The sequence below is a fragment of the Haliotis rufescens genome, unplaced genomic scaffold (genome assembly GCF_023055435.1).
Source record: "Haliotis rufescens isolate VD_foot unplaced genomic scaffold, xgHalRufe1.0.p SCAF_4, whole genome shotgun sequence".
In the NCBI taxonomy this organism is placed as follows: domain Eukaryota; kingdom Metazoa; phylum Mollusca; class Gastropoda; order Lepetellida; family Haliotidae; genus Haliotis; species Haliotis rufescens.
In genome coordinates this window covers 12,562,107-12,574,012 of record NW_025964112.1, presented here as the reverse complement: position 1 = coordinate 12,574,012, position 11,906 = coordinate 12,562,107, and the positions used below count along the sequence as shown (strand labels likewise).

Sequence of the window (11,906 nt, the reverse complement as noted above, 5' to 3'; positions counted from 1 at the left end):
TCCGACGCATGACCAGTTGGTTATAACGAACTGAAAAAAGAGAAGAGCGAAATTGCAGTTGAGACTTAAGTAACCCGAATTTAAGACAGTACAAGTGCCGAATACACCAGGAAGCATTTACACTTACACACCATTACATTACTTTAGTCATTCAAGTTTCAGCCATCGAGAAACCTGAATGAAACAGGCTGTTTATATATTACATCAGCAGAGCTGCTTTTACGTCACCTCGGGCAGTATAGAGTACGACCGGAGTTGCTTCCCTTTACATACACCCTCGTTTACATCCTTCTGTTGACTCTTGCAAAGCTGCTTCTGTGTTTGATTTTTCATGTTTTATGTCACCCACTAATACAATCCAATTGGTGCATTTGAGCCTTAATCAAAGACAGGGTTAAAGTTCCCCGTGTTACTCTAATGATTCATAATGACTTAAAATATAATCTTGTGATAATAAAAAAAATGATGCAGTATCTTTGTCAGTATACAATGAGCAACCCATGCTTGCCGTAAGGCGACAAACGAAGTTAGGTGGTCAGACTCGTTGACTTGGTTGATGCCTGTCATCGATCCCAGTTGCGTGGATCGATGTTCATGATATCAATCACTGGATTGTCTGGTCCAGACTCGATTATTTACAGACCGCCGTCATATAGCTTATGAAACAAACAAACAAACAAACACTATACAATAAAAGGAAATCATCAACTAATACAAGATAATTCGTGTGCACTACATTTCTCTCCATTTATGGGTGTATTAGTATTTGGTGTCGCTTCCTCAATAGTTCGAGTGTGATTGCTGAGTAAGTATTGAAGAGTGCATTGTTTGACGAAAGGACGCACTGGCACTAAAACAATCGAGCATATATCACACATGTATGTGACTTTGCTTTCACAGCAAAATGACACGACCCATACATATATTCAATAATTAAACTCCAAAATTGAACGTGTTTATTTTGAAATACAATTGAGAATCATATATCATTCGGTTAGATCAACTAGCAATATTTAGTGTTTACATATCGTTCCCGGTTCGTTATATGCTAAGTTTGCATTTAGAAGCCATTGATTCATGGTTTCCATTTGATTTTCAAATATATTTAGTGATCAGTGTTCGCCTTACAGATCAGTATATCAAAGAACACTTGTCCATTAGAAATCTAAACTACACTGTCGAAGCCTAACTGATTAAATGATTGAGTGACGTTCAATTCCGCAATCAGCAGTATTCCAGCCATACTATGGCGGCCTATACAAAGTCATTACCTGGACAAGATAATCCAGTGACTGGAAACACGAGCAACGATCTTCAGCATCCGGGCAGGATAACACATCATCATCCCGACACAGAGTCTGGTCCCCTTTAGATGTCCAGTACGACAAGTATGGGGAACTGGAGGCCTATTCTCCCCCGTATCCTCATGGGTAGGCAAATGAAATATAAGTCAATTAATATGTTCAAAATTTATCATCTCAACCAGTTCCACATCATATAACTGAACATAACACGGCTGATCCGATTCGTATATACATAACCATTCGCCAGTGTTCATTTAATTACAACCAGCAGAAATAGAGGCTGCATACCGTTCGATAGACAGCTGGGCCTGTTCTTGTCAGAACAAGTCTCTGTGAGGACAAACGGAATTCAGTTAAGATGAAAGATATCCTTAAAGTTGAGATCGCGAGAACCCGAGATTTTGGCCAAGGGACATTCTCGCGATCTCGCATTCTCGTGGTTTGGGCATATTTTCCTCGTTTCCAAAGGTCGAGATCGCGAGAATGCGAGGTCACGAGAATGTCCCTTACAGTATTCCATAATCAACTGACAAATTCATGTGCACTTCATCTCCCAAACCAGTGGCTTGCATTAGTATTTAGCGTCTCCTCGACAATATGTCGTCAATATGTTGAGTGTGGGCGCTGATATGTTTGAGTAAGAGTGAGTTTTAAAGTGTTTCGGTTTTTATCACTGCATATCACATTAATGGTTGACGAATAGACAGGGTGACGTACATGTGTAGGCCATTACACACGAGCATAGACCATACATACATGCACCTTTACTTTCAAAGTCGAATTCAAAGTGACAGGCCTCTCGAAAGCTGTCTTATCAAATTCAATCACGTACGAAAGAAAGTCGTCGGAAAATGACGAAAATGCTGATGAAGATGGAGGTGATGACGTCACTATCCAGACGAGGTTTTGTTAGGTGATGGGCTTGGGTATTTAACGTGATACAATGGAAATGTAAAAGTGGAGAATCAAGGATAAGGGTAAAGGTGTTTGCAGCAAATGATCTTAATCAGGACGACTCTACGATTCGAACTCAAAATCAGCGGATCCCGACATGGCAAAGGAACCTAGCCCTGCATAAAAGTTGGTTGCAAATTTGACATATTAGCAATGTCCACATATGCTTGTGTCAGCTAGATATCGGAGGAAAGCCCAAAGTGACATTAGTAGTTTACACCATTGGTGAAAACCAGGAGGACGGGTATGGTTTTAACAAACCAAGGATAATAATCAGGGGTAATCTAAGATTCGAACCCACAATCATCGTATCCAGGCAGTCTCATTCTGTCCAGCGAACTGCGTTTGAACGACTGGGAAATCCGTCATCCGAAATAAACATGAAGGTTTCAGTTGATGGATTCATGGTCGAGCCTAAAACAACGGATTGATTTTCAATTCTAATATTTGAAAATAATGATGGGAAATGTTAAGGCCTAAGTGTGAAATTGTTTCGTTTTCAATGTTTAAAGGTCATGCGGTAAGATAGAGCTAAACATACATGTCTGTAAATATAATTATGTTGAAAGGTTCCCATTTTGAAAAATCCTGGATCCACTCCTACGGCCGGCCCAATATGCTTGTTTATTCACAATTAGCAGACCAAGCAGTTCAGGCACATTGGCTGAACAATCCTCAAAATATTAATGCCATGTGCTAGCGGAAACAAGGCATATCACAAGACAACAGGTACAGAAGAGACTGTCTGTGATATATGAATATTAAAACCTGTTATGTGAATGCATGATGACAAACCTTCATATTACTCACCATAGATCATTGTGTGGATAGTGGTAATCCATGGACATCCCATGTAAGTGTACGTGCATTCCATGCTCAACTGTACAGGGATTGCTTAGTAGCCATTTGTTTGTTTGTTTAACGCCGCACTCAGCAATATTCCAACTATATGACTGCGGTCTGTAAATAATCGAGTCTGGACCAGGCAATCCATTGATTGACATCATGCCCATCAATCCACGCAATTGGGATACGACGATATGCATTAACCAAGTCAGCGAGCCTGACCACTCGAACCCGGTAGTCGCCTCTTCTCTTTCAAAGAAGGTATATCAATCTCTGTGTGATATTTCTGTCAATCGTCTTGAGTCATACAGTTTTAATTTATTTAATTTCATTCATTGTTTGTGTAGTCGACCGGGGGTTATTGTGGGTAAATATATATATTTAAGAACGGAGTGGGTGGGTTAGTTTAAGGGTGAGTTGAATGGCTGACGTAGTACCTATCTTTGTAGTCCTCGCGTAGTGGCTTATGCCCACGCGGGCGTAGTGGCTGGGAAGACGTGACGATGGCACGCTTCTTGTATGCTCGGCTAGGCGGAAGCCATGATTGAGAGAGCTGAGATGTAAGGAGCGTGTTCATTGGTTGTGTCCGTTTTCCTGGTCACATGGTCCGCGTGTTGGCTTTATAAGCCTACCCTGGGTAGGGAATCGTCAAATCGCATTGAAACCCCAATAAACTACCAAAACCAGACCACATAATCAAACTAACAAACTTCCATACTCAGGTCCCTTAGTTCGTCCCCCAAACCCTCTTGGCATTTTTTCAAAATTTCAAAATTTCCAAAATTCTATATAAGCAACCACTAAAACACCCCTACTGGATTGCCAAACAACTTTTTCCCCTTTTCGGAAACACATTAAATGGCTTGGCCGGACTCGTGTGCGAAATACGTTGCAGTCGGAAAGCGCACGTAAAATCTCCAATATAAGTAAATAAGTAAGTAAGGGAATCGTCAGTCGTCACTCACCAGTACCTGGTAAGCACGGTCGACTCCAGCGTCGTGAATCAGGATCATTCATTATTATTTTAGGGCTTTCATTGAGGTGTTAGATTAAGATGTATAGGTGGGGGAAAAGTAGAGTAGTGATTGAATAGGTTTGTTTATAGACGTTTTACTTTTGGGAGTTAAGTTAGACGGGTGGTTAATAGTACAAGTTTAAGTTATACGGTTGAATAGGTTTAAGTAGGTAGGGAAGGGGGAAAATTACGTAGGGAATAGAAAAGGTTAGGATTTTGCCCCTGTTGTTTTGTTTTGTCAAATAAAATTTAAACCTAACTCTTTTCTTTGTGTTTTCTTTCTAACTAGAATTAATAACCCGGTCAGGAGCCTCCTAGAATGTAGAGACATAAGAATACTTCCAAGGGAGAAGAGAACACAACGCAAAATACCGTAGTATAACATCTGACCTTTTGTCAAATATATCTATAATTCTACTGTCACTGGGCGCCTTTCTACAGGTTTTAGAGGGCGCCTAATACATTTGTGTATGAACTAGCGATGCGGCGTCTGCAACATGCGTAGCCTACGGGATCGGTTATGGTGCTGGGTGGCATCACTATTACTGACCGAACCCCACTCCATGTTGTGCAAGGAAGGGTTACTTAGAGGGGAATGTCCGAGTAACTCTCCATTCTTTAAAAATAAGCAGAGGCCCATTATTTTTAAGGAATGGAGAGTTACTAGTACAATCCCCTGAATAAAACTCATCCCTACTTTTACACTTTGACAAAATATTCTTTTGTTGAAAATATTCGAAAAATACACCAGGACTCTTTGTTGTCTGTATTTCTACTGCACGAGTCGCCCTTGCGTGATGCACGAGGAATGTGTTCTCTACTGCTGTTGCAAGTGCGCCAAGCTCCGTCGCGAGCTGACATTTACAATGCATGGTACACGGCTCTTCATAATTTCGTTGGGCCATAATATAGAGCCCCGAAGAAGGGATATATATATATATATATATTACCTTATTTGTTATTTCTCGCAAAAGGTTTATATAATTGCTATAAATAGGAATATTGTTGTAGGTAACCTGCTCTAACACAAAATATATAATATTATTTTGAGCTGTTGAGCAAATGCAAAATTATGAAAATATTTAATAGTTAATTTCACACCATACCTTCATGTGCCGCCGTAGCTGAGGTTGACAATTACACGTTATCAAATCAAACGATGCGGGTTCGAATCCCGCTGGCGACACATGTTTTCGGAAAAAAATGAAATTATTCACTTGTCAAGATCGTTCGCTGTCATAACATCTGCTGTCACACTTCCCTACCGTTTGTAATATAACTAGAAACTAATTTCTCTCTTACATTTTCTGAAATTTTAAGTTATTTGCGCGTATCTCCTTCTTTTGTTGAGGAGTATATGTTCGAATGTACGAACTCAGACGGACCAGTACTACAGTGAGTGAGCGAGTGAGTATGGTTTTACGCCGCTTTTAGCAATAGTTTAGCAATATCAGGGCGGGGGACACCAGAAATGGGCTTCACACATTGTACCCATGTCGGGAATCGAATCCGGGTCTTCGGCGTGACGAGCGAACGCTTTAACCACTAGGCTACCCGACCGCCCCCACCAGTACTACGGAGAATCGTCAGTACATTAAAATGAAATCGTGTGGTGAACATATGCAACAATCACTTGTGTTACCATACAAGTACATGCACAATTGTTAAGGTGTCAAGTAATTATCTCTGGCGATCAAGTGGAAATAAACACCCACCATCTGTCACAATGATATAGGTGTGTAGTCATTATTGTAGGCGATTTGAAACAGTTGGTATCTGTCTGACATCGCTTCTCCACGTGCTACACACCTAGGTGTAAGGTATACCACATATCCTGCAGGGTGGCATGAGAAATGTTTTCAGGTGTTTTGATGCGCTATTCTCTATGCTCAGATCCATAGTGCCCCACGTGATGTTTAAAAATAATCCTTGAGGCTTACTAATACAGATACCGCCCCGTCACACACACACACACACAAATGAAAAAGATAAAAGATATGACTAAAGATAGAGAAGCACAGACTCCCAATATGCATTTGACAAACCAATAACCAATTACATAATTTGTGTATCGCCGATCATGTGCAAGTGCGCAAGTGTAAGATATCAAAGACATGAGGTTCCCCAACCTTCACAGGTTATACTTTCTGATTGGAAACAAACGACACAACACATTTATTACATACGTCTACAGTACATACACGACCGTGGGATAAATCAACTGGTGATTTAATGGTACAAAAACAATACCTGTATGTTCAATAATGGTCAAATAGCTAATGATATTTAGATGTACGCATAGAGATTCAGAGTGACTAACCCCTGTATGACAATATGAGTGATTTAAACTTTCCAAGGCCCCGTTGAAGTTTTCAAAATGTTTTATTGTAGACATGCGCAGGACATTTCCAAATTTAACGCATCAGTGACAAAGGCGATGTCCGATGCAATTCCCGGTTTGACTTGTACCGTATATTCTCGTTTTCGCCTTTGCATGTGTTTGTGACTGATGCCATCAGTTGGGCAGGATACGCTCACCTTTTCAACATTTGGCATCGTCACTATTTGAATGTTATTTATGAACACATGATTATGATATAGTCAGAATAGTACAACGGATTCCGCGTCTAGCAGTGATTTCTTAAGATTATGGATACGGTTTATTAAAACATGTCACGCTTTGTTTGTTTGTTGTTAAACGCCGCACTCAGCAAAATCCAGCTATATGACGGCAGTCCGTAAATAATTGAGTCTGAATCCGACAATACAGTGATTGACATCTGAGCATCGATCCATGCAATTGGGATACGATGTATTGCATCAACCAAGTCAATGAACCTGACCATCCGATCCCGTTAGTCGCTCTATCGACAAGTATAGTCGCCTTTAACGGCACGCATGGGTTGCTGAAGACCTATTCCAACCCGGATCTTCACTGGTCACATGTCATACAATATGTGGTGAGTTGAGCAAGTAGTATAACTGACAGTGGCGTTGAACAATATTCTCACACTCGCTCATTTTCAGAATCATATGCACAAATGTAAAATAAAACATCAGTGCTGTGTTTCCAACTTATAAGTTATAGTGATTACCATTAGGGTTGGCTTTTGATATACTGTGGACGTCCAAAATCATAAGCTATGTCAGGAATTGGACATGTTATCGGAAGTGATATATGGCCCGTCAGCGGTTCATATTTTATTGCTGGCTACTCAAATTGAGATAACGATGCTTCAAATTCTGAACCAAATTGTAAAACAAGCGGATGATAACATTGACACTTCCATCAAGCTAGGGTATAAAACACACCGGGCTTCTACTATACTATGCTTACCCAGCCCAGTGATCATGATGCGTTGTATGTTTGTGCTGGCGTTGTTTGTTGTTGCTGCCTCTGCCTCCAGCAGCCCTGCGGTACACAACAGACCGAGTAGCAATTTAGATGGTTTGTTCACCGCCATGCTTCGACTGGAACGCACTGTAGCTATGATGTCAACAGAACTGAAGGCCATAGAATCACGTCAACAGAGGAGTGAAAGGAAGATGTTATCAATGACATCTAATCTAAACGGCAAAGACGCACTGCTCGCCAATATTACACGAGCTCTCGGTAAGTACAGACAACTTGTCCGTCGCATCAGGTTAAGAATCAATGCAATTCGCTCTACGGGACAAAGATGCACTGCTGGCCAATGTTACATGATCACTTAATTACAGAAATGTTGACCCGATAGAATCGCAAAACTCATCTCCCATGAGAGTTCAATTTATAAGCTGAGGAAATTACATGTGGCTTACATAAACTCTCGTTCTTGAGACTGGGGTATATTTCCTTCTTATATTCCTCATACAATCTCAGATAATAATATATGTTTCAGCAGTATCACGAGGGGTACATGTACATGTGGGTTGTATGCTTCCTGAGTTAGGTATAAAACCTAACGAGGGACGCATATATGGACATTGGTGATAAACGTTTTATTATTATAACAACCAAGTCAGCGAACCTGACCACCCGATCCCGTTAGTCACCTCTTACGACAAGCATAGTCACTTTTACCGCAAGCATGGGTTGCTGAAAACCTATTCTTACCCGGATCCAACACAGCTGGTATGTCGATGACTGCGGCGTTAAATACTATTCTCACACTCGTTGTTTGGAACGATCCAATATCCGCTCACATGGAGGAGAAAAAACAAAGTCCGTACCTGATAGACGGCCCGCCAGCTGTTCATATTTTGATGCTGACCATGCAGAAAGAGATCATGATGCCTGGTGGATGATAATCAATATTTACATTGACACTTCCGTCAAGCTAGGGTATAAAACACACGGGGCTTCTACTGTACCATGCTTACCCAGCCCAGTGATCATGATGCGTTGTATGTTTGTGCTGGCGTTGTTTGTTGTTGCTGCCTCTGCCTCCAGCAGCCCTGCAGTACACAACAGACAGGGAAGTGTTTTTGATAGTTTGCTTCGACTTCAACGTACCGTAGATGTGATGTCAACAAAACTGAAGGCCATAGAATCTAGTCAACAAAAGAGTGAAAGGAAGATTGGTAAGTACTGAAATGTTGACCCGTTAGAATCACCGAAATTATCCCCCATCATCGTAAAATTTATAAACTGAGGAAATTCCATACTCTCGTTCTTGAGAGGTAGAAAACCCTACTTGTCTCATCATACATTTAACTGCTAGGTTCTGATTGGTTAAGGAGAGGGCAATTAATTAACATGTCGGCCGCTCATATACCCCCTGAGAAATCAATTGGAACACACCGAAGGTAACTTGCTTGTCTCGCATAAATATCGCTGACCTGAAATGAACCAGTGTTTATCCGAATGCATTGGGTAAAGGGAAGTAACTCGATTTGCCTCGTCTGGTAGCTGTGAAAATGGCTGAATCAAAACGTTTTACTCGGTGAAACTTCGGACATATATTCAGGGTCTGTATGAATGAATGTCGGTGAGATATATTCACTGTCAACCGATCTCTCGGGGCATATAGTGTGATGTACCCTATGTACCCCGAGCCGTCAGGGGTCCCCTATATGCCCCTCGAGATCGGTTGACAACTTATATTATATTCCTCATCAAATCACAGTTTATAAGAGAGTCGTTTGTAATATGTACGGTATATGGACTGTGATGATAAACGTTTTATAACATCCGAAGAAACGGTCTCTGGATTTGGTGAGTGAGTTGGGTTTAACGCCGCTTTTAACAGTAATCCAGTTATATCGCGGCGTTTCAGCTTAATGTGGGAGGAAAGCCCAAAGTGATGCAGGTCTCAGACGTTTACCACTTCGGTGAAACACACGAGCACGGGTATGGTGCTGACAAACCTAGAAAGACAATCGTGGTGAACCGGGATTGGAACCCACAATCACAGGTTTCTGGCGTGCCCAAGGGACGCAACTCTGCACAGCGAAACACGGCGCCTCAGACGACTGGGTCACCCGTGGCCCCTCTGGATTTAGACATAGCCATATTAATTGTCTTATCTTTTGCACACTAATTGTTAAAATATTTGTAATTATGCATGTGATACTATGGTGAACGTTCGTACATGAATCAATCATATCATAACCATTCTTACTAAACCGTTTGATTCAAAATAGGTCTGAAAGATAATTTGAAAATGTCTAATATGAAATGTCGTTACGGTACATCTCCAATAGTGAACATTACATTCACACATTTACATAATTAACCCATGTTATGTAAACCTGGCAGTGAATGACTTCTCTCAACACAGCGATGGTGACTCCTTTGAACAAAAAGTACCTATCATAATCTCCAGTAAATCCTATTGACAGAATCATTTCAATCATTTTTCAAAAGTTGAATGATAGAGGGGTACTCCTACATCGAAATGTATACATATACGTTTTCAATTTTTGTTTTCCAATAAAGCAACCGACGTGGCGTACAGCGTTTCCCTTCAGTCAGACATCAACCAAATTAAAGGAAAGGCTTTGAAATTTGACACCGTCTTATATAACAAGGGGAATGCTTATAATAAGGCTACTGGCATATTCACGGCCCCCGTGTCTGGCACATACCTCTTCTGGGCAAATGTGATGGTAAGATCTAGCGCCTACATGGGTCTCCGCATTTTCAGAGGACGTTCGATGATTGCTCGTGGTTATATCACTGGGCAGGTACATGGCGTAGCATCCATCACCACTACTACACACTTGAACCAAGGAGACCAGGTCTGGATGGATGCTTATGCCAGGGCAACAACCATTCCGATGAGAGGAGCAGCATGTTCAAGTTATGGAGGAATGCTCACACACGTCAATTAATGAAAGTGGCATTCCAATGCCATTGCAGTGTACACTGATGCACAAACATGAATAAACATACCGCATGAAGGTGTTTTTTTCTGACTTCTGATCATTAATAATAGTGAGTGAGTGAGGTTTGTTTGTTTGTTTGCCGCACTCAGCAATATTCCAGCAATACAACGGCGGTCTGGACCAGACAATCCAGTGATTGATATCATGAGCATCGATCCACGCAATTGGGATGTGATGACATGCATCAACCAAGTCAGCGAACGTGGCCATCCGATCCCGTTGGTCACCTCCTACGACAAGGATAGTCTTCTTTTATGGCAAGCATTGGTTGCTGAACACCTATTCTTCTCAGTACTTCAGTAAACAATATTGTTATATTGTTATGGCATAAGAGGAAAGTAAGTCAATAATAAAACTTTTTCTTCGGAATACTAGAAGGGACACTGTCGCGTTGTCCTTTTGCCGACCTTCCAAAAACAAGCAAAATGTGTCAAAATTAACCAAAGCGCGACAGTGCGACAACGCGATAATTTTGGAGACGTCTTCTAACCCGGATCTTCACGGGTACAGCACGTAAGTAATACAGCCCGGACAAGGTGCATGTTGTAAGGATACAGTGATACACAATCAGCCAGGTTAAACGTTGCTTACACCGGATCAATCCCCGGACGCGTCATACCAAAAAGACGTTAAAAGATGGTACTTGTTGTTACCCTGTCTGGCTCTGGGATAAAATGAGGACTGGTCGGCTCTGAGTCAGTATACTGTGTCTGAGTGGGGTATCCATGTTGAACTGCGGCATGGTATCTCAGTGAGTGGACTAGCACCCCTCTTTTGAAAACCAAATGTAGCAAGTTGTAGACAATCCCCCCACCCCTCATTGAGTGAGGATTTTGATATTTTAGTAAAAATGCTGGACCCTTCCTTGTCAAGGTCCACTGATCTGGGCGTGAAATATAATATAATATTCGTCCCGATTATGATTCGTCAAAACCACGGCTGAGTCACTTCAATGGAAATTTGTATGTACTATAATTTGTTATGCCACTCATTACATTTATATCAGATTTAATTAATTCAGTCAGCATCATCACATAAAACTTTGAATTTGACACAGTGACACAACTCACAACTATTTCTTCGTTAGATGATAGTTCCTTGCACCAAATAACCTTTCTTTACTGCAGTTTAACACTTTTTAGTAGTGACTTCAGGAAGTCGCTCGTTCATCCAGACAAAGTTTGTTGCTGGTTGAGTAGAGTAAAATATCCTTCATCAGAGTAACCTATTTCCAAAAGATGAAACCTTGTTGATCAAAGCACGTCCGACGCATGACCAGTTGGCTATAACGAACTGAAAAAAAAAGAGAAGAACGAAATTGCAGTTGAGACTTAACTAACTCGAATTTAAGACAGTACAAGTGCCGAATACACCAGGAAGCATTTACACTTACACACCATTACATTACTTTATTCATT

General features: G+C 41.1%; 1 protein-coding gene across 1 annotated transcript; it reads left to right on the top strand.

The window, feature by feature from the left end:
• The first annotated feature begins 8,464 nt into the window (after positions 1-8,464).
• On the top strand, positions 8,465-10,503 carry LOC124111364 (adiponectin-like). The gene is made up of 2 exons (XM_046471030.2): positions 8,465-8,682; positions 10,040-10,503. The coding sequence occupies exons 1-2, from the start codon at positions 8,496-8,498 to the stop codon at positions 10,432-10,434; spliced, it is 582 nt and encodes a 193-aa protein (XP_046326986.1). The 5' UTR covers positions 8,465-8,495; the 3' UTR covers positions 10,435-10,503.
• Positions 10,504-11,906: the final 1,403 nt, after the last annotated feature.